Source organism: Biomphalaria glabrata, chromosome 10 (assembly GCF_947242115.1).
Source record: "Biomphalaria glabrata chromosome 10, xgBioGlab47.1, whole genome shotgun sequence".
NCBI classification, from domain to species: domain Eukaryota; kingdom Metazoa; phylum Mollusca; class Gastropoda; family Planorbidae; genus Biomphalaria; species Biomphalaria glabrata.
The window spans coordinates 20,741,467-20,769,431 of NC_074720.1; the positions used below are offsets into that span (position 1 = coordinate 20,741,467).

The window sequence follows — 27,965 nt, forward strand, 5'->3', positions numbered from 1 at the left end:
ATAATGACCAATTCAATTGATCGTCGCTAACGTTCTCTATTCTTCCTTCTAGCCGCAGTTATGGTTCCTGGGGGAGGGTGTGGCCTGGAGAGTCTTCTGCAGTTTAACTACATTAGCCCCTATTTTCTTACATTGATTTCTTCTCTTCCTTACAAGTGAAATTGTCCAGAATCAAAAGATCCCCCCCCCCCACCACCACCACAATTGCAGCCGTACTGGAAGACAAAGTTGATTTGAAACATTGGATTATTTCGAGTGAATTGAGAGGGAGGGCAGGGTGCATTTCTGAAGTTGTTGTTCGAGTGCGCTTTGTTGACTCGGTAGACTAGGATGCTAGGCCGCTAGGATGCTAGGCCGCTAGGATGCTAGGCTGCTCGGATGCTAGGCCGCTAGGATGCAGTCAGAATTTTCACCATTTTGAATTGCTTTGGGGAAAAGGGAGAACTTTAAATACAACAAAGAAATTTTCTAGAAGTTTGTGTCGGATTAAAACTTATTAGACGCCATTAGTGCACCACTTTACGTCCGTTCCTTTAGTGTGACCAATTAGGTCTGAGTTGACCACCATGACTGGAAGTAATACTGGACCTTGTGTTTCATAGGAATCTAGGAAATGGAGGCACTGGATATTTAGGCAACGGATAATTAGGCACTTTTTGACAAGACGGAAAATTAGGCACCGGAAAATTAGGTACTCTTTAATAGCGACCTTATTTATAAAATAGTTTTAAAATGTTAACGTATATTTTATCCTTAGGCTATGGGCTATCGGTGATGTCATAAAAAATAGCCACTATAACGATTCTTACTTCTTTTTCATGATACCGGTACAAAAGAAAAGCTCACAAAACTGGACAAAAAATTAGTTAATTAATCATAGGTGATTAATTATTTTATTTATTATAGGTAATAAATGTTATTTAGTGAGACATGTGTGTATATATATATATATATGAATTTAGTCCCCCTATTACGTTTTGACAATTTTTTCCCCCACTTCCAATTCTCGGATCAAGTTGAAATTTATACATTAGTCATAGTTGATAACAATACACAAATCAATCCAAAAATTAACAAGTTAGTTAATCATTCGGTATGAATTAATTAACTTTGTTTTACATAACAGAAAAGGGAGCTAAACCCTGTAATTTTCAGATAAATGGCAGTAATTGGCGGTCATTTCCCATTAGATAAGCTTTGGTTTTAAAAAACAGTATTCTTTTATCAATTGCTTGTTTGTTTTTTTTTTTTTGGTGTTCCACTATCAGACAAATGATTTAAGAACTTTTTTTAGGGTCACTGTTCTTCACTAAGTCGAATTTACGGCGCGTTCATATCTCTTGGTATTCTGTGCATGACAGTTGGACATATGAGTTGGTAAGTTTTGGGGATTCACGAATAAAGAACACTTTAGACTCAAGTGTTTGGCTTGGTTTGTTTTTTTAACTTTTGTGTCAGAAAGCCGGCACTTAGCAAATTAAATCTAAACTACAAGACGGACTGTAGAAAAAGCTGATGAAATGGATGCAATAGAAAAGCTTTCTCAGACAGCGGTATTAAACGGGAGATGTATAGCTGGGCGTGTCTTTTTCAATTAAAAACAAGAAAGAGAAAAAAAAACATGGGTATATTTTTAATACAGAAACTAATTCATTTTGTGACGAAAAAAAAAAAGGGGGGGGGTACTTTTTGCCCAATCCTAGAGACTTGTTGGCTGAGATTAAAATCTTGACCTAAGAACTGCACTTAGTGTAATGGCTTAATGCTGTAGGTCAACTTGTGTCCGGCAGCCTGTAAGAGCCAATTGTCCTTTTTATATTAAGATAATGTATCAGTGCGTTCTCCCCCCCCCCCTTCTCTCTCCCTCGTATTTTCTGCTGGCCAGTCCGTTGGTCGAGATGTTTTCAAGTGGAGAATAAGAGATGTCACTGATCTTCATTGCCTGATCTCGCGAAGTGAAACAGTTTGACCTTGCCCCCACACTTGACCCCCCCCCCCCTTTCTATGTGTCCCCCCCCCCCTCCCAGCAAGCGTCCTATCAGTCCTTGCATGACGACCAATCATCAGACTTGATCTTTTGTTTACCACTTAACAGAGAAGTGGGGCATCCTTCTATTTCACAAGACTAGCAATGCTCTTGTGGACCTACACATGCCTTGTTGTGCCTGAAGTGACCCACTGGTTTTAGGCCACACAAACCTTACAGAAACTTTGTGTAATCACAACGTGTAATACTACTCGTCAGTGCTGAATCCCAAATATATAGCAGGGGATGTCGAAATTAATAAGAAAAAATCTAAAGCTTGGCAATATGCTTTCATAAAATCTAGAAGTATCGTTATTGGGATAAACAAGCCAAGACTAGAAGCTTGTCAATTTAATGCTAATCACTGACATAGATCTGATGTAATGTGTGTGTCACATTTGGTATTGGTTGACTGGTTACTAGGACAAACAGATGCTCTACAACTGGGGGGGGGGGGACTATTTTCATTTGGTCGATACTCCGAGCAGTGTTCCAATTAGAAATGACGTCTTTGGAAACAAAACTGGAGAAGATTTGGTTGCAATGTACTGCTAGGCCTACAGGATGTTCTGTGCTCCCTTTGGAGTTTTTATTTTTTCCATTTCTTTCCTGCCTTTCTCTCTATTTTTATCTCTTTCACTCTCTCGGTTTTGTCTGTTTCCCTCTTTTTTCTCTCTATGTCTCTCTTTCTATCTGTTCTCTCACTCGGTTTCTCTCTTTCTGTTTCTTTCTTTCTCACTCCCTCTCTCTCTTTGTTTTGTATCTTTCTTTTTCTGTCTGTCTATCTCTCTATGTCTTTCATCGCTCTACAATCACTTGATTCTCTGTTGGTAGAATAAAGAACAAATTATGTTAATTTAATAAAACGATCTTTTCTGCTTATGATTTCTAGTGCTGGCTTGTATGATAATGCCATATCATTGGTTTGCTATCTGTCCATAATTGTAATTCTCGCCACTATATTTACACATATTTATTGTTGTCCCAGCACACACACACACACACATACACATACACTGTGGGACCTCTTCCCCAACCTGGCACAGTCCCAAAGAAAAATAAACTTACGTCACTGCACTCCTTATGTTGACTCCGCCTCTTTTCGTCTTCTTCCTTGTCCTCATTCCTCCCTGCCTCCCTCTCCCAAATACCCTACACCACATATTGATCACAAATTTGAAATGAATACCTCCATCACTTGCGCCCTGAAATGCACGCGCACAATTTCATAATGATCCTAAAAAGCTAATTTGGTTGTGAATATTTGGAATGCAATAGAAAGGGGAAAAAAACAAACGTTCCCATTATTATAGCTAAAACTAAAGACAACATTCTGTTCCAATTGGACCAAATTCAAAATAATGTTTTGTGCAACCCGCCTGAATTTCTGGTTGACCATGTTCGATATGTGTGTGTGTGTCAGTCAGTACATCTAGGGACAGACGCAGACTTCATCTCTCTCTTTTCTCTGCCTTTGTTTTTATCTGTCCCTGTCTCACTCTGTCTGTCTCTCTCTCTCTTCCTTTCTCTGTATCTGTCTCTCTCTTATACATATGTACACATTTCTTTGTTTTTCTCTCTCTCCTTCTCTCTTTCTCTCTTACTGTGTGTGTGACTGTCTCTCTCTGTGTTTCTCTCTCTCTCTCTCTCTTTCTTCCTCTCTTTGAATCTGTCTCTTTCCCTCTCTCTATCTTTCTATGATAGATTCACACACTTCTTTTATTTTCTCTTTCTCTTTTCTGCCTTATTCTTTCTTACAGATCTCTCCTCTTTACTCTCTTTACACTCTATACTCTCTTTACACTCTTTAATCTCTTTACTCTCTTTACACTCTTTACATTCTATACATTCTTTACACTCTATACTCTCTTTACACTCTATACTCTCTTTACGCTCTATACTCTCTTTACACTCTATACTCTCTTTACACTCTATACTCTCTTTACACTCTATACTCTCTTTACACGCTATACTCTCTTTACATTCTATACATTCTTTACACTCTATACTCTCTTTACACTTTTTACATTCTATACACTCTTTACACTATATACTATCTTTACACTCATTACTATCTTTACACTCAATACTCTCTTTAAAATCTTAACACTCTTTACACTCTATACTCTCTTTACACTCTTTACATTCTATACACTCTTTACACTCCTTACACTCTTTAGACTCTTTACACTCTATACTCTCTTTACATTCTTTTTACTCTTTACACTCTATACTCTCTTTACACTCTATACTCTCTTTACACTCTATACTCTCTTTACACTCTATACTCTCTTTACACTCTATACTCTCTTTACAATCTATACTATCTATACTCTCTTTACACTCTATACACTCTATAATCTCTTTACATTCTATACACTCTTTACAATCTATACTCTCTTTACACTCTATAATCTCTTTACACTCTTTACTCTCTTTATACTCTTTACTCTCTTTGCACTCTTTTTACTCTTTACACTCTATACTCTCTTTACACTCTATACTCTCTTTACACTTTTTACACTCTATACTCTCTTTACACTCTATACTCTCTTTACATTCTATACACTCTTTACATTCTTTACATTCTATACACTCTATACTCTCTTTACACTCTTTACACTCTATACTCTCTATACACTCTATACTCTCTTTACACTCTTTACATTCTTTACACTTTATACTCTCTTTACACTCTATACTCTCTTTACACTCTATACTCTCTTTACACTCTATACTCTCTTTACACTCTATACTCTCTTTACACTCTATACTCTCTTTATACTCTATACTCTCTTTACATTCTTTACATTCTATACACTCTATACTCTCTTTACACTCTATACTCTCTTTACACTCTATATTCTCTTTACACTCTTTACATTCTTTACACTCTATACTCTCTTTACACTCTATACTCTCTTTACTCTCTTTACACTCTTTACACTCTATACTCTCTTTACACTCTATAATCTCTTTACACTCTATACTCTCTTTACATTCTTTACACTCTATACTCTCTTTACACTCTATACTCTCTTTACGCTCTTTACACTCTATACTCTCTTTACGCTCTTTACACTCTATACTCTCTTTACATTCTATACTGTCTTTACACTCTTTACTCTCTTTACACTCTATACACTCTATACTCTCTTTACACTCTTTACATTCTTTACACTCTATACTCTCTTTACACTCTATACTCTCTTTACACTCTATACTCTCTTTATACTCTATACTCTCTTTACATTCTTTACATTCTATACACTCTATACTCTCTTTACACTCTATACTCTCTTTACACTCTATACTCTCTTTACTCTCTTTACACTCTTTACACTCTATACTCTCTTTACACTCTATACTCTCTTTACACTCTATACTCTCTTTACATTCTTTACACTCTATACTCTCTTTACACTCTATACTCTCTTTACGCTCTTTACACTCTATACTCTCTTTACATTCTTTACACTCTATACTCTCTTTACACCTATACTCTCTTTACACTCTATACTCTCTTTACACCTTTACTCTCTTTATGCCCTTTATACTCTATACTCTCTTTACACTCTTTACACTCTATACGCACTTTACACTCTATACTCTCTTTACACTCTATACGCTCTTTACACTCTATACTCTCTTTACATTCTTTACACTCTATACTCTCTTTACACTCTTTACACTCTATACTCTCTTTACGCTCTTTACACTCTATACTCTCTTTACGCTCTTTACACTCTATACTCTCTTTACATTCTATACTCTCTTTACACTCTATACTCTCTTTACTCTGGTATTAAAATTCTTTTATTATCTCACCCCAGCCCGTTTCTTTCCTAATTAACGTTTTTATTGTAAAGACTAAAATGTTAACGTTTTTATTGTAAAGACTAAAATATTGACGTTTCTAGTGTAAAGACTAAAATATTGACGTTCCTAGTGTAAAGACTAAAATATTGACGTTTCTAGTGTAAAGACTAAAATATTGAAGTTTCTAATGTAAAGATTAAAATATTGACGTTTCTAGTGTAAAGACTAAAATATTGACGTTTATAGTATTGTTGTATTCATATTGACGTTTCTAGTGTAAATACAAAATATTGATGAAAAGTGAAACAAAAAGTTGGTGAGAGAAAAGTGAATATATAGAAAAGGTCAAAACTATCTTCTGTCATACTTCGAGTGCAACTTCTTCTTCATCTTTAGCAAGTCCTAAATTTTCTTCGAATTTAATCTACATACAAGTGCAGAAATATCAACACTAATAAGTACATAATTAAACATGTAGGTTGATTCTCTTTCTTTTTTTTTCCCCCTCCACACCGCCAGTGTGACCTTGACCTCGTTCTTACAACTTCTATAAGTAGCTTGCCAGGAACCTGGAACATCGACACGGATTTAAAAAACGGCTCTAACAATTTTCCTAGAAATTTGACACTTGGGTCAAAATGACAACCTAATGGGTCACACAGGGAAAACTTTTTTTAACGTTACAATTTTTCAAAATACAATCATCTTAAAACTATGTTTTGGTCTGTTTTGAACATACGTCAGTGAGAATTCCAGAATGTATTTAGTGAAGAGTTGAAAAAATCACTACACGTTCATGGCCATTGTGCGCACGTCACACACGTAACAAATCCTTATTTGGACTCTGCTAGAACTAATAGAGGACAATATACATGTGTAAATACAATCCTACTAATACAATGTATCAATACATAATATCAATACTAGATCTGTATCTCTAACTAGATTTAATATTCTAGTCTAGACTTCTGTATTTTAATGTTTTTGTCTAGACTCTATCACTGGACCAGAATGTCCACATCTGAAAAAAAAGGGAGGGGGGATTTTAGGCTGGCTCAATTATTTTTTTCATCTACTAATCATTAGTTATTAAGAGGGAAGTAATCTTTCTAACCAAATGTTTTACAAACAGCTCACAAACTCCAGCTCCCAAACTTCAAATAGGTCAAACGTAGGAAAACATAATAACAAACTGAAATACAAACAAACGTACACACAAAGATCTACGCATCATTTGACATACTAACACGAAACACAGATCTAGGTCATTCAAAACATTTCCTACAAAACCTCATAGATCTAGGTCATTCAAAACATTTCCTACAAAACCCCATAGATCTAAGTCATTCAAAACATTTCATACAAAACCCCATAGATCTAAGTCATTCAAAACATTTCATACAAAACCCCATAGATCTAAGTCATTCAAAACATTTCCTACAAAACCCCATAGATCTAGGTCATTCAAAACATTTCCTACAAAACCCCATAGATCTAAGTCATTCAAAACATTTCCTACAAAACCCCATAGATCTAGGTCATTCAAAACATTTCCTACAAAACCCCATAGATCTAGGTCATTCAAAACATTTCATACAAAACCCCATAGATCTAAGTCATTCAAAACATTTCCTACAAAACCCCATAGATCTAGGTCATTCAAAACATTTCCTACAAAACCTCATAGATCTAGGTCATTCAAAACATTTCCTACAAAACCCCATAGATCTAGGTCATTCAAAACATTTCCTACAAAACCCCATAGATCTAAGTCATTCAAAACATTTCCTACAAAACCCCATAGATCTAAGTCATTCAAAACATTTCATACAAAACCCCATAGATCTAGGTCATTCAAAACATTTCCTACAAAACCCCATAGATCTAAGTCATTCAAAACATTTCCTACAAAACCTCATAGATCTAGGTATTGTAATGTAAGAGTTATATTTTAATTTTTGGTTCTGACCCCCCCCCCCCTTCAATGATGCATGTTCTACCATTTCCGCCATTGTACTTAACTGTGTACACTTCAATCGTCTGCTAGACACTACCTCGGCACTGAATACGTCAGGCTGTCCCGATTTGAAAGGTCCCCTGCCTCAGTGTTACGTCCATCATCCACTAACGCTCCGAGCAGGCTTGAAAAGAAAAAAAAAACAACAACAACGTACGAGCGAGAGCCCGACATCCATAGTTGTGTCAAAGGTCAGCACCAGAGTTGTCGTTCCTAAAGTGGCTCAGTCTGTGTTTATGAGTTACTTCCCCTTGACATGACGTCCATGCGCCTTGGGTTATCTCCCATCAGGCTGCTGGATTACCCCGCCCCTTCCCGCCATTTTATTTTTATTTCCTCTTTACTCCATCACGTTGAACCCCCTTCCCCCTTTACTTTTTTTTTTCCTCTTGTTAATTTGATTGTGTACGGTATTTGCATTATTCTGCTCCACTCCTGAACGATGGCACTGCCGGAGACCGACGCGAGCGACATTTATCAGGCGACTGACTTCACACTTGGCCGAGCGTGACGCGAAACTGTGGAGATGAAATTCAAAGCTAATTAATAGGGGCAAGGTTAATTTATAAAACAAACCAAAGCTCTGACAGTTTCTTCATCTCTCTTTTTAGCAGCCTGCGAAAAGGATTAAGTCATCATTGGTTTTGTGCAGTTTGTCTGCCCGTTCGTCAGTCAAGCATGTTTGGATTCTCAAAAACTATAAACGATATTCGATGTGTGTTCAGTCTACTTTTAGTTTTTTAAAAACTGAGACCTTTTGTTTTGACATGTAACATGTGGATTTCTTGTCTTCATGTCTGCAATAGTTGATGATAAGACAATGATGATATGTCTACACATTGCACTTTGATCTGATCAACTAGTGATGTTGAGACAGTCGTACGTCTACACATTGCACTTTGATCTGATCGACTGAGGATGTTAAGACACCATTGTTAAATTATATCTCCTGTCAACAATCGGATCAGTTCCATTGAAAGAATAAGCTCTTCTCTGTGAGTGTGTGAGCGCTAATGTGTTTCTGTTTCAGTGGACTCCCCCCCTCTAAATGTCTAGTAGTGAATGAGGGGGGAGGGGACTAACAGATAATATTTTACAGTCTTTGTCTGTTAACATTGATGTCTGTATTCAGGTCTCTAGCTGACCACTCTAAGCATTGAGTGTCTGAGAGACAACCAACAAGTGTGTGTGTGTGTGTGTGTGTGTGTCACAGATAGGATCCATTAACCAATTGGTTTTGTCGTTCTGAGGTTTAGTTTTTATCTTGTTTCAGCCGCACATTTAGTCCTACTCGCACGCACACACACACATATAAGCAGAGAGTGAGTAGCCTGCCACTATATTAGGTCCCTGTGTTGTAAATACTAAAGAGTGGGCAGATAAAGTCATACTGGTCATTATGTTGTAAAGAGTAGCTAGACAGCTAATTGACGTTAAACTGGTTATTATATTGTAAAGAGTAGCCTGACAGAGCTACCTAAAGTCAATCTGGCTATTATGTTCTAAAGAGTAGCCAGACAGAGCTACCTAAAGTCAATCTGGTTATTATGTTGTAAAGAGTAGCCTACAGAACTATCTAAAATAAATAGTAGCCAGACAGAGCTACCTAAAATAAATAGTAGCCAGACAGAGCTACCTAAAATAAAGAGTAGCCAGACAGAGCTATCTAAAATAAATAGTAGCCAGACAGAGCTATCTAAAATAAATAGTAGCCAGACAGAGCTATCTAAAATAAATAGTAGCCAGACAGAGCTATCTAAAATAAATAGTAGCCAGACAGAGCTATCTAAAATAGAGTAGCCAGACAGAGTTAATTGAGGTTAAACTGGTTGTTTGTTACAACTCTGGTCTTGTCAAGGTCCTTAGATGTGAAGGTCATCAAAGAGTTGTACTTCAAATCACTTACAAATGTTGACCAGTGGTTACTGTTTTATTTCCACCTTCTCATTACTAGTTAACTGCAATCAAAGCACAAGGAACAAAACGAATTCAATGCCAAACTTGTCTTGTGTATGATTCCTTCAATCGTTTCAGTGTCTATCTTATTCTTGTGTGAGAGAGCTTTAAATAGATTTGAGAAGTCATTTCATTGAATAACAAAAAAATGAAATAACGATTTGAATGATTTTACTGACCTGGAGATTTTCATATTCTAGTTTAGTAATAAAAGTAAGGACTTCATTAATTCGTTGCAGTCAACGTCGGCGCCTTGAGTCCTCAGTGGCATAGATATATCCCACGGAGCTTTTCGTCTTCTAACTAGATATATTAGAGAAACATGTCCCCCAATACAGCATTTGTAAACGTGTTGCTAGATTTAGATCAATAAGACCAACATTACCCACCGGATTCACCCATTTATCTTCCAACGCTATATATTGTTTATTCTGCCATTGATCACCTCCCTTTTTTATTATAAAAATATAATTATTTATTTTTTTTTGCTTATAATCTAACAATGTAACGCTATAAAGTTAGAATTCCACTTGCCAACTCATTCTAGTATCTATTAGGTTGGATTATTTTTTTTTTTTGCTTGGGCCCTTTTTTCTTACTACATCTTGCAAATGTTCGCCCCCACTTCACCCTAATGTTTTTGCACCTTCAATACAACTGCCCGCATTTAAACATCCCCCCCCCCTTCCAACTTTTGGCCGTGTATATGTTACGTATGATTAGAACGACCTATTTCAATCACCCAAACACAATCACTTCTGGCCCGTGAATTCTATCTCAATTTTCTCTCTACTCTCTTTTTTCGCCCTCCCCCCCCCAAAAAAAAAAAACAACTCGAATTTTAGTATCTGTTGCATCTTATCTTATCTTATATAATACAGACGTTACTTCCAAAAAGAAGATAATTTCGTCCTACGCGTCATGCATTCAGTCATGCATATTTACCAATGACTTAAATTCTACCAAGTGACCGTTTTTTTCTGGCTAGCTCAGGCAACCCATTACATGCTCTAATTGCACAAGGGAAGAAGGAGGATTTGTACAAATTTGTCCTAGCATATGGGACGAGGAATGTGCCTTTATCTTTGTGTCTTTCTGAGTATTTTATTTAATTTTGTTTTTGTATTTGAAGATTATGGTTCAGTGTTTTATGTATAATTGCTACTTTACTTTTGAGTCTTCTGTATTATTTTAAACAATGGCTATCGCAATCCAAAATATCATATAAATAGGAGTCGCCCACTGATCAGAATACGTTAAAGATTGGAGATTTAGCAGAAGTTGTTTCTGTTATTCTACAGCCCACGTAGACACGAACTGTTATATAACAAGGTTTCTTATTCTGGGGTATCTTCAGCCCTCAGGGGTGCTTTCACCTTTCAGGGGCGGTACTGAGCGGGAAAGAAATCGTATCCTATCCCCGTGCATTTCAAAACAAAAGTTGCTCAAGAGCCTGACATATATACGTCCTTGCTTTCTGTCGGGTCTTACTCGTTTGTCTCTCCTTAGCATCTCCTTTCCCCCACCCTCACCCTGTCTCTCTCTTTCTTTTGCTTAACGTCTGCCAGACTAAAATCATATACAATTATAATTAGAGGCTCTGTTTCCCTTCAAGAAAATATTCTACACGCCCCATTGTCGCGCGGTCAACGCCCCTGTCCAGTGTGGCGACAGAGAGACAGAGACTGCCCCTAATGTCTGAATCGTGTATGAAACGTAAGTCTCTTGCACCCTCCTCCCTCCAAACCTCACTCCCCCCCCCCCCCCCGCTTTCCCAATCAACCAACCTCTTCTATTTCTTCCACTCACCGCCTCCCCCCCCCCCCCCCCACTTCCAGCCGGGCTTGTCATTTTATTTTTGTGTAAATTTAGGGGAAATGAATTTGCTGCGTACCGGAAGTTAGGAAATGGCCGGCCATGTTTGAAGGTAATGCACTACAGTATGCGTGATGTGCGTTTCTTGTAAAGACTCCGGAATATGCTTTTGGAGAGTGCGGGTGGCTTTATGGTCGGGGTGACGTGTCTCCAGGGAGGGGCAGGGGCTGGTGTGGATGCTGGCCAGATGGGATTTTTATTCTGTTTATTTTATCTTCAGAGACGAAAATATGGAAACTCAAATTCCTCGTTCTATGAGATCTATTCGTGGTGTACGCAGTTAGTTCCAAAGTGTCCCTGATTTCACGTGTTAGTGTTGAGCTAGTTAGAGAGATAAAACATGACGGATCGTTGCGTGGGACTACATTGCAATGGTGAGTAGAAATACTTATAGCGTGGGACTACATTGCAATGGTGAGTAGAAATACTTATAGCGTGGGACTACATTGCAATGGTGAGTAGAAATACTTATAGCGTGGGACTACATTGCAATGGTGAGTAGAAATACTTATAGCATGGGACTACATTGCAATGGTGAGTAGAAATACTTATAGCGTGGGACTACATTGCAATGGTGAGTAGAAATACTTATAGCGTGGGGCTACACTGCAATGGTGAGTAGAAATACTTATAGCGTGGGACTACATTGCAATGGTGAGTAGAGATACTTATAGCGTGGGACTACATTGCAATGGTGAGTAGAGATACTTATAGCGTGGGACTACATTGCAATGGTGAGTAGAAATACTTATAGCGTGGGACTACATTGCAATGGTGAGTAGAAATACTTATAGCGTGGGACTACATTGCAATGGTGAATAGAAATACTTATAGCGTGGGACTACATTGCAATGGTGAATAGAAATACTTATAGCGTGGGACTACATTGCAATGGTGAGTAGAAATACTTATAGCATGGGACTACATTGCAATGGTGAGTAGAAATACTTATAGCGTGGGGCTACATTGCAATGGTGAGTAGAGATACTTATAGCGTGGGACTACATTGCAATGGTGAGTAGAAATACTTATAGCATGGGGCTACATTGCAATGGTGAGTAGAAATACTTATAGCATGGGGCTACATTGCAATGGTGAGTAGAAATACTTATAGCGTGGGACTACATTGCAATGGTGAGTAGAGATACTTATAGCGTGGGACTACATTGCAATGGTGAGTAGAAATACTTATAGCATGGGGCTACATTGCAATGGTGAGTAGAAATACTTATAGCGTGGGACTACATTGCAATGGTGAGTAGAAATACTTATAGCATGGGGCTACATTGCAATGGTGAGTAGAAATACTTATAGCGTGGGACTACATTGCAATGGTGAGTAGAAATACCCTAATCTATTCGTAATAATGGCCCTGTATCATGCAGAGAAAGAAAAGGTGGCTCCATCACCAATATGACGTCAGCTCTGTCGTTCTTTCGGTGTTTTACATTCTCTACAAACATACATACATTCTCTACATACATACATACATTCTCTACATACATTCATACATTCTCTACATACATACATACATTCTCTACAAACATACATACATTCTCTACATACATACCTACATTCTCTACATATTATCCAGGCGGCTGTAGGCGTATGTCCTGTTTAGTCATGCATTAATGTACACATCGTTAATCCCTTTAGCTTTTTTTTAACCTCCTCGATATAGTGGCTAAAATGAACCGTGTCGATTTGTACAGAAATGTGAATGCTACTCAATCTCAAGGTTTGCCTTTTAAACATAGAAAGTAAAGTTTTTTGTCCGTTGTATTATCTACATAGTACCATAGTTGGGGAAAGTAAAAGCGGTTAGTCGGTGTGCTGGTCACACGACACTCTCGTTAACCGTCTGCAATAGCAACCTATGACCTTCATATCATCTGCCCTATAGGTCGGAAGGTATAAAAGAGGTACTTACTTTACCATAGCACTTTGGTGTCCAGATTTTGTTTGTGTACGCCTATTGGGTTGGTCAGATCAGATTCTTCTACTAGGAATGTAGCAAACACAGAGATTTAGAAAATGGTTCATAGCTCGGTGTGTGACCCTTTATATTCCACTGGTCATCTCTTACACTCAACTGGTCATCCCTTACACTCAACTGGTCATCCCTTACAGACTCCACTGGTCATCTCTTACACTCAACTGGTCATCCCTTCCAGACTCCATGGTCATCCCCTCATCCACTGGTCATCTCTTACACTCAACTGGTCATCTCTTACACTCAACTGGTCATCCCTTACAGACTCCAAAGTCATTCCTTTATCCACTGGTCATCCCATACAGACTCCATGGTCATCCCCTCATCCACTGGTCATCCCATACAGACTCCATGGTCATCTCTTACAGACATACCCTCATCTCTGGTCATCCCTTACAGACTCTACTGACCATCCCCTAAAGTCTCCACTGGTCATAGTTTCATTGTCATCCTGTATACATCCGACTTTTTTTCAATCTTCCCTTTGCCATTGAAGTTGGTTGTTTTTTTTAATAGAATGATACTACAAGGCATTGATTAAACACTACAAGACAACAATATACAAGTCATTGTTCTGGCCTCTTTATACCCTAGTAGACCGTCGCCGTGGTCAACGCCGTGGACAACACTGTACAGAAGGCGCTTTTAAGGATTTAGTTGCCAGTGTTTGGCCGTTGTTCAAGTGATCAGTGTTTTGAATCTAGTTCAACTGGAGTGAGCACTTGACAGCTCGCTACTGCTAATTGAACTCATTACATTGCTGCCTGTGCGTGCGTGTAGAGCTAGTTTACTGGTTCAGGATTTGAAACATGGAATGCGTGTTCAAGAATTCGGTCATACATTAATAGAAATATTAAAGTTATATATTTGAAACAGGTTCAAGTCATTCAGCGAAATCCAGCTTTTCCAGTCACGGCAAGCAATGATTTCCTATCAAAATCTAGTTCTATCTATGCTAATAGGTTACTAGAATATCAAGCCATTGTAATACCTTATTTAGGTCTAATACTGATTTAATGTTGATAAGCTCTCATTATGCTTGTGTCCTACAGTCTGTCTGAACTAAACAAAAAAACAATTATTACAAGCAATCAAGAAATTCTAAATCCCAGTCTTGAACAAGACTCGAACCAGAGACCCCTCGATTCGGAAACCAAGCGCTTTACCACTCAGCCATCACACTCACAAATTCTCGTGTTGATAAAACATACAACATTTGGTTGAACATAAAACATTTGGTTGGACTCACAACATTTGGTTGGACTTACAACATTTGGTTGGTTGGTTGGACATACTACATTTGGTTGGTTGGTTGGACATACTACATTTGGTTGGACATACAACATTTGGTTGGTTGGTTGGACATACTACATTTGGTTGGACATACTACATTTGGTTGGACATACAACATTTGGTTGGTTGGTTGGACATACTACATTTGGTTGGACATACTACATTTGGTTGGACATACAACATTTGGTTGGTTGGTTGGACATACTACATTTGGTTGGACATACAACATTTGGTTGGACATACAACATTTGGTTGGTTTGTTGGACATACAACATTTGGTTGGACATATAACATTTGGTTGGACATACAACATTTGGTTGGACATACAACATTTGGTTTGACATACAACATTTGGTTGGACATACAACATTTGGTTGGACATACAACATTTGGTTGGACATACAACATTTGGTTGGATTTACAACATTTGGTTGGACATACAACATTTGGTTGGACATACAACATTTGGTTGGACATACTACATTTGGTTGGACATACTACATTTGGTTGGACATACAACATTTGGTTGGTTGGTCGGACATACTACATTTGGTTGGACATACTACATTTGGTTGGACATACAACATTTGGTTGGACATACTACATTTGGTTGGACATGCTACATTTGGTTGGACATACAACATTTGGTTGGTTGGACATACTACATTTGGTTGGACATACAACATTTGGTTGGTTGGTTGGACATACTACATTTGGTTGGACATACAACATTTGGTTGGACATACAACATTTGGTTAGACATACTACATTTGGTTCGACATACAACATTTGGTTGGACATACAACATTTGGTTGGACATACAACATTTGGTTGGACATATAACATTTGGTTGGACATACAACATTTGGTTGGACATACTACATTTGGTTGGTTGGTTGGACATACAACATTTGGTTGGACATATAACATTTGGTTGGACATACAACATTTGGTTGGACATACTACATTTGGTTGGACATACTACATTTGGTTGGACATACTACATTTGGTTGGACATACTACATTTGGTTGGACATACAACATTTGGTTGGACATACTACATTTGGTTGGACATACAACTTTTGGTTGGTTGGTTGGACATACTACATTTGGTTGGACATACTACATTTGGTTGGACATACAACATTTGGTTGGTTGGTTGGACATACTACATTTGGTTGGACATACAACATTTGGTTGGACATACAACATTTGGTTGGTTGGTTGGACATACTACATTTGGTTCGACATACAACATTTGGTTGGACATACAACATTTGGTTGGACATACTACATTTGGTTTGACATACAGCATTTGGTTGGACATACAGCATTTGGTTGGACATACAACATTTGGTTGGACATACTACATTTGGTTTGACATACAGCATTTGGTTGGACATACAGCATTTGGTTGGACATACAACATTTGGTTGGACATACAACATTTGGTTTGACATACAGCATTTGGTTGGACATACAGCATTTGGTTGGACATACAACATTTGGTTGGACATACAACATTTGGTTGGACATACAACATTTGGTTGGTTGGTTGGACATACAACATTTGGTTGGTTGGTTGGACATACAACATTTGGTTGGACATACAACATTTGGTTGGACATACAACATTTGGTTGGACATACAACATTTGGTTCGACATACAACATTTGGTTCGACATACAACATTTGGTTGGACATACAACATTTGGTTAGACATACAACATTTGGTTGGACATACAACATTTGGTTCGACATACAACATTTGGTTCGACATACAACATTTGGTTGGACATACAGCATTTGGTTGGACGTTGTATAGCTGGAGAAGCACTTAGCAATCCTAATGTTTCAACCGTTTGTCTGAACTGAATTCCGTTACGTCTGCAGCGATCCTCTCGGGCAGCAGACGACAGTCGAACTTAATAAGCTTGCTCTGATTGTCTGAGTAAGGGGCCTGTTGTATCAGAACAATGACCTCAAGATTTTCACAGAGACGCCCAATTAACCGATGCTTGATACCCCGACATAATTTCCGCTCCGTACACTTTGGGACATTTTAGTCCTGGTCTGCTGGCTCCGTGTTTAGTCCTTGTCCTTGCTCTGAGTGTTTCGTGCTCTCCAGTTAGTTACGGAACAGCAAGTGTGCTACAGAGGATCACAAGGAATCACAAAACGAGATCCGATACCAAAACGTCTAAAATGTGCTGTGATAGTTATTCAAGCTGTACCATTTAAAATGTGCTGTGATAGCTGATTGACATGGATAGTATATTGCTGGCTGAGCTAAAACAATATTGCTGATTGACATGGATAGTATATTGCTGGCTGAGCTAAAACAATATTGCTGATTGACATGGATAGTATATTGCTGGCTGAGCTAAAACAATATTGCTGATTGACATGGATAGTATATTGCTGGCTGAGCTAAAACAATATTGCTGATTGACATGGATAGTATATTGCTGGCTGAGCTAAAACAATATTGCTGATTGACATGGACAGTATATTGCTGGCTGAGCTAAGACAATATTGCTGGTTGAGCTGGGACAGTATTGCTGTTGGACAAAAAGACAGGAAGAGCGGGGTAATAAAGTAAATTGTGTACTTGGGTGTGAGCGTTACTTTAGACACATGTTAGAATGAATATAAAGAGAGAATCAAACTGACCACACACTCTACAAAATAAAAATCATAAGACATTCCAAAAAATTAAGACTGTAATAATAGATCAAAAAGGCAACGAGAATTAGAATAGATAATGAATGACACTAAACTAGTGCAGATGATAAAATGATGAAAGAATGACTGACATAGACAAACGCTTGTCGTTGCAATTCAAAGTAAACAAGAACACTTGAAATAGACATTTTGTAGACATCCATTGTACTTGAAATAGACATTTTGTAGACATCCATTGTACTTGAAATAGACATTTTGTAGACATCCATTGTACAGTGAGTCTTGAATAGATGAAAAGTTAATAGAGCAATGAAGTGTCATTGTATCATCCATGCTAGACCTCGACTGAACGCGATCAATGAGGCAGCTGTAGCTTAGTGTTGAAGAGCCTTTTTTAAGATAAAGATCAATTATTGAACAAAATAATATGATAAATGTTGACTAGCAACATTAACTTATTGAAGAAGTGGGTCGTAAAGTGTAGCAACATTTATTTATTGAAGAAGTGGGTCGTAAAGTGTAGCAACATTTATTTATTGAAGAAGTGGGTCGTAAAGTGTAGCAACATTTACTTATTGAAGAAGTGGGTGGTAAAGTGTAGCAACATTAACTTATTGAAGAAGTGGGTCGTAAAGTGTAGCAACATTAACTTATTGAAGAAGTGGGTGGTAAAGTGTAGCAACATTTACTTATTGAAGAAGTGGGTGGTAAAGTGTAGCAACATTTACTTATTGAAGAAGTGGGTGGTAAAGTGTAGCAACATTTACTTATTGAAGAAGTGGGTGGTAAAGTGTAGCAACATTTACTTATTGAAGAAGTGGGTGGTAAAGTATAGCAACATTAACTTATTGAAGAAGTGGGTGGTAAAGTGTAGCAACATTTACTTATTGAAGAAGTGGGTGGTAAAGTGTAGCAACATTTACTTATTGAAGAAGTGGGTGGTAAAGTGTAGCAACATTAACTTATTGAAGAAGTGGGTCGTAAAGTGTAGCAACATTTACTTATTGAAGAAGTGGGTGGTAAAGTGTAGCAACATTTACTTATTGAAGAAGTGGGTGGTAAAGTATAGCAACATTTACTTATTGAAGAAGTGGGTGGTAAAGTGTAGCAACATTTACTTATTGAAGAAGTGGGTGGTAAAGTGTAGCAACATTAACTTATTGAAGAAGTGGGTGGTAAAGTATAGCAACATTAACTTATTGAAGAAGTGGGTGGTAAAGTGTAGCAACATTTACTTATTGAAGAAGTGGGTCGTAAAGTGTTTCAACATTTATTTATTGAAGAAGTGGGTGGTAAAGTGTAGCAACATTTACTTATTGAAGAAGTGGGTGGTAAAGTATAGCAACATTAACTTATTGAAGAAGTGGGTGGTAAAGTGTAGCAACATTTACTTATTGAAGAAGTGGGTGGTAAAGTGTAGCAACATTTACTTATTGAAGAAGTGGGTGGTAAAGTGTAGCAACATTAACTTATTGAAGAAGTGGGTCGTAAAGTGTAGCAACATTTACTTATTGAAGAAGTGGGTGGTAAAGTGTAGCAACATTTACTTATTGAAGAAGTGGGTGGTAAAGTATAGCAACATTTACTTATTGAAGAAGTGGGTGGTAAAGTGTAGCAACATTTACTTATTGAAGAAGTGGGTGGTAAAGTGTAGCAACATTAACTTATTGAAGAAGTGGGTCGTAAAGTGTAGCAACATTTACTTATTGAAGAAGTGGGTGGTAAAGTGTAGCAACATTTATTTATTGAAGAAGTGGGTGGTAAAGTGTAGCAACATTAACTTATTGAAGAAGTGGGTCGTAAAGTGTAGCAACATTAACTTATTGAAGAAGTGGGTCGTAAAGTGTAGCAACATTTACTTATTGAAGAAGTGGGTGGTAAAGTGTAGCAACATTTATTTATTGAAGAAGTGGGTGGTAAAGTGTAGCAACATTTACTTATTGAAGAAGTGGGTCGTAAAGTGTAGCAACATTTACTTATTGAAGAAGTGGGTCGTAAAGTGTAGCAACATTAACTTATTGAAGAAGTGGGTCGTAAAGTGTAGCAACATTTACTTATTGAAGAAGTGGGTCGTAAAGTGTAGCAACATTAACTTATTGAAGAAGTGGGTCGTAAAGTGTAGCAACATTTACTTATTGAAGAAGTGGGTCGTAAAGTGTAGCAACATTTACTTATTGAAGAAGTGGGTCGTAAAGTGTAGCAACATTAACTTATTGAAGAAGTGGGTCGTAAAGTGTTTCAACATTTACTTATTGAAGAAGTGGGTCGTAAAGTGTTTCAACATTAACATATTGAAGAAGTGGGTGGTAAAGTGTAGCAACATTTACTTATTGAAGAAGTGGGTGGTAAAGTGTAGCAACATTAACTTATTGAAGAAGTGGGTCGTAAAGTGTAGCAACATTAACTTATTGAAGAAGTGGGTCGTAAAGTGTAGCAACATTTATTTATTGAAGAAGTGGGTGGTAAAGTGTAGCAACATTTACTTATTGAAGAAGTGGGTCGTAAAGTGTAGCAACATTAACTTATTGAAGAAGTGGGTCGTAAAGTGTAGCAACATTTACTTATTGAAGAAGTGGGTCGTAAAGTGTAGCAACATTTACTTATTGAAGAAGTGGGTCGTAAAGTGTAGCAACATTAACTTATTGAAGAAGTGGGTGGTAAAGTGTAGCAACATTTACTTATTGAAGAAGTGGGTGGTAAAGTGTAGCAACATTTATTTATTGAAGAAGTGGGTGGTAAAGTGTAGCAACATTAACTTATTGAAGAAGTGGGTCGTAAAGTGTAGCAACATTAACTTATTGAAGAAGTGGGTCGTAAAGTGTAGCAACATTTACTTATTGAAGAAGTGGGTGGTAAAGTGTAGCAACATTTATTTATTGAAGAAGTGGGTGGTAAAGTGTAGCAACATTTACTTATTGAAGAAGTGGGTCGTAAAGTGTAGCAACATTAACTTATTGAAGAAGTGGGTCGTAAAGTGTAGCAACATTTACTTATTGAAGAAGTGGGTGGTAAAGTGTAGCAACATTTATTTATTGAAGAAGTGGGTGGTAAAGTGTAGCAACATTAACTTATTGAAGAAGTGGGTCGTAAAATGTAGCAACATTTACTTATTGAAGAAGTGGGTGGTAAAGTGTAGCAACATTTATTTATTGAAGAAGTGGGTGGTAAAGTATAGCAACATTTACTTATTGAAGAAGTGGGTGGTAAAGTGTAGCAACATTTACTTATTGAAGAAGTGGGTCGTAAAGTGTAGCAACATTTACTTATTGAAGAAGTGGGTCGTAAAGTGTAGCAACATTTACTTATTGAAGAAGTGGGTCGTAAAGTGTAGCAACATTTACTTATTGAAGAAGTGAGTTGGGAAGTGTAGCAACATTTACTTATTGAAGAAGTGGGTCGTAAAGTGTAGCAACATTTACTTATTGAAGAAGTGAGTTGGGAAGTGTAGCAACATTTACTTATTGAAGAAGTGGGTCGTAAAGTGTAGCAACATTTACTTATTGAAGAAGTGGGTCGTAAAGTGTAGCAACATTTACTTATTGAAGAAGTGGGTGGTAAAGTGGAGCAACATTTACTTATTGAAGAAGTGGGTGGTAAAGTGTAGCAACATTTACTTATTGAAGAAGTGAGTTGGGAAGTGTAGCAACATTTATTTATTGAAGAAGTGGGTGGTAAAGTGTAGCAACATTTACTTATTGAAGAAGTGGGTCGTAAAGTGTTTCAACATTAACTTATTGAAGAAGTGGGTCGTAAAGTGTAGCAACATTAACTTATTGAAGAAGTGGGTCGTAAAGTGTAGCAACATTAACTTATTGAAGAAGTGGGTGGTAAAGTGTAGCAACATTTATTTATTGAAGAAGTGGGTGGTAAAGTGTAGCAACATTTACTTATTGAAGAAGTGGGTCGTAAAGTGTTTCAACATTAACTTATTGAAGAAGTGGGTCGTAAAGTGTAGCAACATTTACTTATTGAAGAAGTGGGTCGTAAAGTGTAGCAACATTTACTTATTGAAGAAGTGGGTGGTAAAGTGTAGCAACATTTACTTATTGAAGAAGTGGGTCGTAAAGTGTAGCAACATTTACTTATTGAAGAAGTGGGTGGTAAAGTGTAGCAACATTTACTTATTGAAGAAGTGGGTCGTAAAGTGTAGCAACATTAACTTATTGAAGAAGTGGGTGGTAAAGTGTTTCAACATTAACTTATTGAAGAAGTGAGTTGTAAAGTGTTTCAACATTAACTTATTGAAGAAGTGAGTTGGGAAGTGTAGCAACATTAAGCTATCAAAGAAGGGGGGCGGGGAAGTGTTTAACTGCGAGGTGGGCAATGAGGTAAGGGAAGATCACCGTCCTAATTAACATATTATATATCCGTCCGTGACAGGAATAGCAATCTGTAATATCCAAAAATGGACCGGAACCAGGCAAAATAAGCACCAACAGGGCAGTGCCTCGTTCTACACTGCGCAATGATTGATTGTTCCAACCTTTTTAGCCTCCACCATGGTTCGTCGCGGCCCGGGCGACGCAAATGCTGCCAGACTCCACGGGCTTTGTTGGAGCCATCCCAGGATTTCAACCACTTGTCATGTACCCACTCTCGGATTGATGTCGTAGCTTGGTTAAATGTACTTGGGGCCTCGAAAGTGGGCACGGCCAGCGCTCCTTCTCGTGCTAGAGCATCCGCCGCCTCGTTACCCCCCACACCGCAGTGCGAGGGCACCCACACTGCATAAAGATGACAAGTCCAATAAATAGGCGCCTAATGCCTCTTCTACCAAGAGGTGACTTTCCCCACCAAGCCAGCCATGGCTTGGATGCAGGAGCTAGAATCGGTCCCAACCATAACAACAGAAGTCGCAACGGTGTTTTTTTTTACGTAGTTTTTCCCCTATGTGGCGTAGTGCCGTGATGGCCATGAGTTCAGTATCAAAGCTACATGCGGATCGAGGTCCGGGTAACATACAAGGGCTCCATGCCCGGCTTTCGCCATGGATCTACGGGAGGACTGATCCTTCCAGCTTTGCCACCAATTAGAGTTTATCTAAGAGAGCCATTAAATCTGGTCAGACGAGACCTCTATACTCTAGAGCCCGTGAATGTTGTCTGATGTGCTCTCTGTACTGTAGAGCCAGTGAATGTGGTCAGACGAGATCTCTACAATCTAGAGCCCGTGAATGTTGTCTGATGTGATCTCTGAACTTTAGAGCCAGTGAATGTGGTCAGACGAGATCTCTGTACTGTAGAGCCAGTTAATGTGGTTAGGCGCGCTAGAGAGCCAGTGAATGTGGTCAGACGAGATCTCTACACTCTAGAGTCCGTGAATGTGGTCTGATGTGATCTCTGAACTGTAGAGCCAGTGAATGTGGTCCAACGTGATCTCTAATATAGAGGCAGTTAGTGTGGTCAAACGAGATCTCTGTACTGTAGAGCCAGTGAATGTGGACAGAAGAGATCTCTGGACTGTAGAGCCCGTGAATGTAGTAAGACCAGATCTCTGAACTGTAGAGCCAGTGAAGTGGTCAGACGAGATATATGTACTGTAGAGGCAGTGAATGTGGTCAGACTTGCTAGAGAGCCAGTGAATGTGGTCCGACAAGATCTCTACACTCTAGAGCCCGTGAATGTGGTCAGACGTGATCTCTAATATAGAGCCAGTGAATGTGGTCAGATGCGATCATTGTATTATAGAGCCAGTGAATGTGGTCAGACGTGATCTCTAATATAGAGCCAGTGAATGTGGTCAGACGTAATCTCTAATATACAGCCAGTGAATGTGGTCAGACGTGATCTCTAATATAGAGCCAGTGAATGTGGTCAGACGTGATCTCTAATATAGAGCCAGTGAATGTGGTCGACGTGATCTCTAATATAGAGCCAGTGAATGTGGTCAGACGTGATCTCTAATATAGAGCCAGTGAATGTGGTCAGACGTGATCTCTAATATAGAGCCAGTGAATGTGGTCACACGTAATCCCTGTATTGTAGAACTAGTGAATATGGTTAGGCGTGCTAGAGAGCCAGTGAATGTGGTCAGACATGATCTCTACACTCTAGAGCCCGTGAATGTGGTCAGACGTGATCTCTAATATAGAGCCAGTGAATGTGGTCAGACGCAATCTTTCTCTTGTTGAGCGAGTGAATGTGGTCACACGTGATCCCTGTACCGTAGAGCCAGTGAATGTGTGGTCAGACGTGATCTCTGTACCGTAGTAAGGTAGTCAGTAAATGTGTTAAGATATGTGTCTATGACGGTTCCCGCTCATTTCATCCCCGGTCACTTCATTCCCGGTCATTTCATCCCAGTCATTTCATCCCCTGTTATTTTCATTATCTGATCATTTTATCTAACAAATAGTCATTGTAAAAATCATGCAATGAGCAATATTTAATATATTCATTTTTTATATAAATGACAAAAAGTGTAACCTATTTGATAAGAATAAAATTACATTGAAATAGACTATAAAAATTTAACATGTATAAATATAGAGGTAATGTAAAAAAAGTGTTATCCTGATATGGATGAAGTCAGACTTTATTAGAAAAAAAAAATAAAACCTTATTTCAAGGCTAAGAATGACGCGCCCAATTTCAAGAAAGAGCGATTGAAAAATAAAATAAAGTGAAAGATGGTCGTACTTTCACCACAGCTTGGCCTTTGATGATAAGTTATCAGCGGCACGGTCATAATGATTCTAACCACACTTCTATCTATCAAATGATTTCTACTACTTCCACCAAACCTTGGCCTTTGATCATAACGCCATGATTTGACTAAATGTGTGATGGAAGTAAGACCATGTTTCACTTTATTTTATTTTTCAATCGCTCTTTCTTGAAATTGGGCGCGTCATTATAATATTACAACCCCCACATCCAATAGAAGCGCTATAGCTAAGTACACACCCAGATTTACAATATATTAGTATATTTCTCATCAAGAATGCAAAGTGAAAGAGGAAACACTATAAACGCATTAGTAACATGTCAAAAAATATCAAAAAGCATTCTACATAATCCTATTTATATATTAGATGAAATTAGGGCTTAAAGTCAAAGCCTTAAAAGCACAATTAAACAATGAAAAAAGAAAATTATTTAATTGGGGATAAAATGACTAGGGAATGAAATGACCAGGGGATGAAGTGAACGGGGAATGAAATGACCGGTCACCGTCTATGACGAGGTCTGTGTGCAGTTAGTGACTATGCATTTTCTCCCTTTATATTTAGTCAAAGCCTCCTCCATTTTCTCAGTCGGAACATAGCGCGCCAAAAGCAAAGTCTTAAAAACTTCTTACATTGTTTTAGCAGCATAGGTCTGTACTTTGTTTTAACAATAAAGTGTATCCGCACATTGTTCACAGTCTGGACCGTGTGATTGTCAAAAGAGTTGACCTGAAGGCTCTTCGAACTCTAGGCGTGTAAACCTGCTTGAACAAACCGTTCTGTCTGGAAGAGGTCCAAGTCAATGCCTATGTAAGACATTGCTATTTCCGATATATACGGACTCCGGGCGCATGGACTAGAATGCATGACCGAAGGCAGAGTGCACCAGGAACCTCCACCATTTTCCTATGTTGTACCAAGCTAACCGTGCAGGACTTGCCATTAGTGTAACCGTCTCTTCAGGAACGGCGCATGGATTATCGACAGGGACGTGGAAGCTCTCTTTCAACTCTCGCATTCCCTTGGACACTCCCACAGGAGTTTTGTTTTGCTATTCATTTAGCCTAATCACTTCCTCAAATGATCGTTTCCACCCGAGTGCCACGTTGAGGCAGAATGGCGTACCCGGGCAGTCTGGACCTGCCATTCCTGTCAGTAATAGGCCCCATCCATTGCTCACTAAGTTATTAAAAGTATTTCTTTGTCTTAACAAAATCGGACTATTCATCCGCTTTATTGAGAATGTCTGTTTAACACACCTTGGCACTTTAGGACAGGACATTGTACTTTTTAAACTTAGCAAGTACTTTTAGGACTGGTCAATCGTACTTCTAGAACATAGTAGGATGTTGAGGGGTAGATGCTGTTGTAGTTAAAGTATTCTGCAGTTTTTGTTGTTGTTTTAATCGTACTAACTGACATACACATTGAGCCAACGCATATTGAGGATATTGAGGATAGTGTGCCTAGGAATCAAATAAACCTTTAAGTTTCTTAGTACTGCCCATTAGAGACACTGAAACAATTGATTGGCATTGAGAGCTACGTCTTCTACAAACTGATGTGGGAGTCCAAGAAAAGCTTCTAACTAAAAACCTGTGTATAGTGCCATAAGTCAATCTGTTCTTTATGACCCTAATTACCTTTAGCTTGATAGTTTCACCCCTTCACCCCTCAAGTCTCAACAACTTCCTTGAAATAAATGAATCTCGTCTCTCCAAGTTATCAATAGATGTAGTCTTAACATGATAATATAGGATGGGATTGGCAGAGCGCTAGGCTAGGCCGTGGACTTCGATTCCTTTACAGTCGGGATACTTAACTTCTGAATAGAGACTGTACCATTTCTCTGGCTGGCTTATCGGATATCTGTTTGTATTAAGCAAAGGCGTTGTGCTGACCACATAACACTCTCATACACAGATGGCGACATAAGCTAATGAACTTATCTGTAAACAATAGGTCTGGAAGTGGAATGTTCACATCTCCTTAAGTGTGGATTAAATGGAATAAACAGATGTTGACATCATGATGTAGACTTTTAGGATTTTATATATTAAACAAGGGAAACAAAGTCATTGTAGCACGCAGCTTTATTATTATTTTTTTGGTAGAAAGGCTCAATCATAATATTAATGAGTCTGCAATTAATTTCTTTCCCCTTTAGTCTCCATGCTTGCAGCGCCAGAGAACTGGAAAAACGTTTCATAATAATAAAACTAATCGCCTTGTGTCCCGTGTCCTTTTATTTCTAGACTAGGTGAAGACTTGAAGTGTGAGCATTAAAAGTCAAATCTGGCCCCAACGAAACACCGTACCGCTCGCTTGTAGTAGTAAATGGGGTGTGTGCCGCCTACCTAACACTGTTTCCCTCTTAGGTCCCATTACTGCAGAGCGGGAATTACAGTGAAACCCAGTTAGGGTCGCATTGATGCCGCTTCCCATTAGAGCTTTGAACTCGGGCCAGATCAGATGGAGAGGGGGAGGACAGACACGGGGAGGGGGGGGGTCCAAGCCAGTTTCGCTAGTAGCATAATCATTAGTTTTGTCACTTGGATTGTGAACAGATAGGTTCTTAGTAGTGGCGTGAACAGATAGGTTCTTAGCAGTGGCGTGAACAGATAGGTTCTTAGTAGTGGCGTGAACAGATAGGTTCTTAGCAGTGGCGTGAACAGATAGGTTCTTAGCAGTGGCGTGAACAGATAGGTTCTTAGCAGTGGCGTGAACAGATAGGTTCTTAGCAGTGGCGTGAACAGATAGGTTCTTAGTAGTGGCGTGAACAGATAGGTTCTTAGCAGTGGCGTGAACAGTTAGGTTCTTAGCAGTGGCGTGAACAGTTAGGTTCTTAGCAGTGGCGTGAACAGATAGGTTCTTAGCAGTGGCGTGAACAGATAGGTTCTTAGCAGTGGCGTGAACAGATAGGTTCTTAGCAGTGGCGTGAACAGATAGGTTCTTAGCAGTGGCGTGAACAGTTAGGTTCTTAGTAGTGGCGTGAACAGATAGGTTCTTAGTAGTGGCGTGAACAGATAGGTTCTTAGCAGTGGCGTGAACAGATAGGTTCTTAGCAGTGGCGTGAACAGATAGGTTCTTAGCAGTGGCGTGAACAGATAGGTTCTTAGCAGTGGCGTGAACAGATAGGTTCTTAGCAGTGGCGTGAACAGATAGGTTCTTAGTAGTGGCGTGAACAGATAGGTTCTTAGTAGTGGCGTGAACAGATAGGTTCTTAGTAGTGGCGTGAACAGATAGGTTGTTAGCAGTGGCGTGAACAGATAGGTTGTTAGCAGTGGCGTGAACAGATAGGTTCTTAGCAGTGGCGTAGACAATGATTTCTGCAGTCTGGCAGGCCTAAATAAAAATGGGTATTTTGACTTTAGGCAATGTGTCGAAGTGAATTGGTCCATTATTTCTCACAGATTTGTCGTCTGTTCTGTCTTAGTACGCTATTTCAATTTTTTTTTTAGTTCTAGACCTGACTATCTGCTTTCTTCCCTCTCTCTCTCTCTCTCTCTCTCTCTCTCTCTTGTTTGCAACTGTTACGCCATTTACGCTTGTGGCACACGATCCATAGCTCGGACAGTGTCAAACTCTTCGCCTGCCGTGGTCCACACTTCTCTTCTGGCCGGTTGGGGGCAGG

At 38.7% G+C, this 27,965-nt stretch overlaps 1 protein-coding gene across 7 annotated transcripts in view; it reads left to right on the top strand.

Moving 5' to 3' along the window:
- The window catches only part of LOC106074398 (LIM domain only protein 3-like), a 179,260-nt gene that overhangs the window by 106,131 nt on the left and 45,164 nt on the right, over positions 1-27,965 (top strand). The window contains exon 1 of one of the 7 annotated variants that reach the window (XM_056044175.1): positions 11,892-12,067. The exons of 5 other annotated variants lie outside the window; for them this stretch is intronic. In XM_056044175.1, coding sequence (XP_055900150.1) covers positions 12,034-12,067 — 34 coding nt within the window. In that variant the 5' untranslated portion in view covers positions 11,892-12,033. Of the gene's footprint in view, positions 1-11,891; positions 12,068-12,969; positions 13,028-27,965 lie in introns of those variants that run through there. One more of the 7 variants, XM_056044174.1, reaches the window with a different exon arrangement.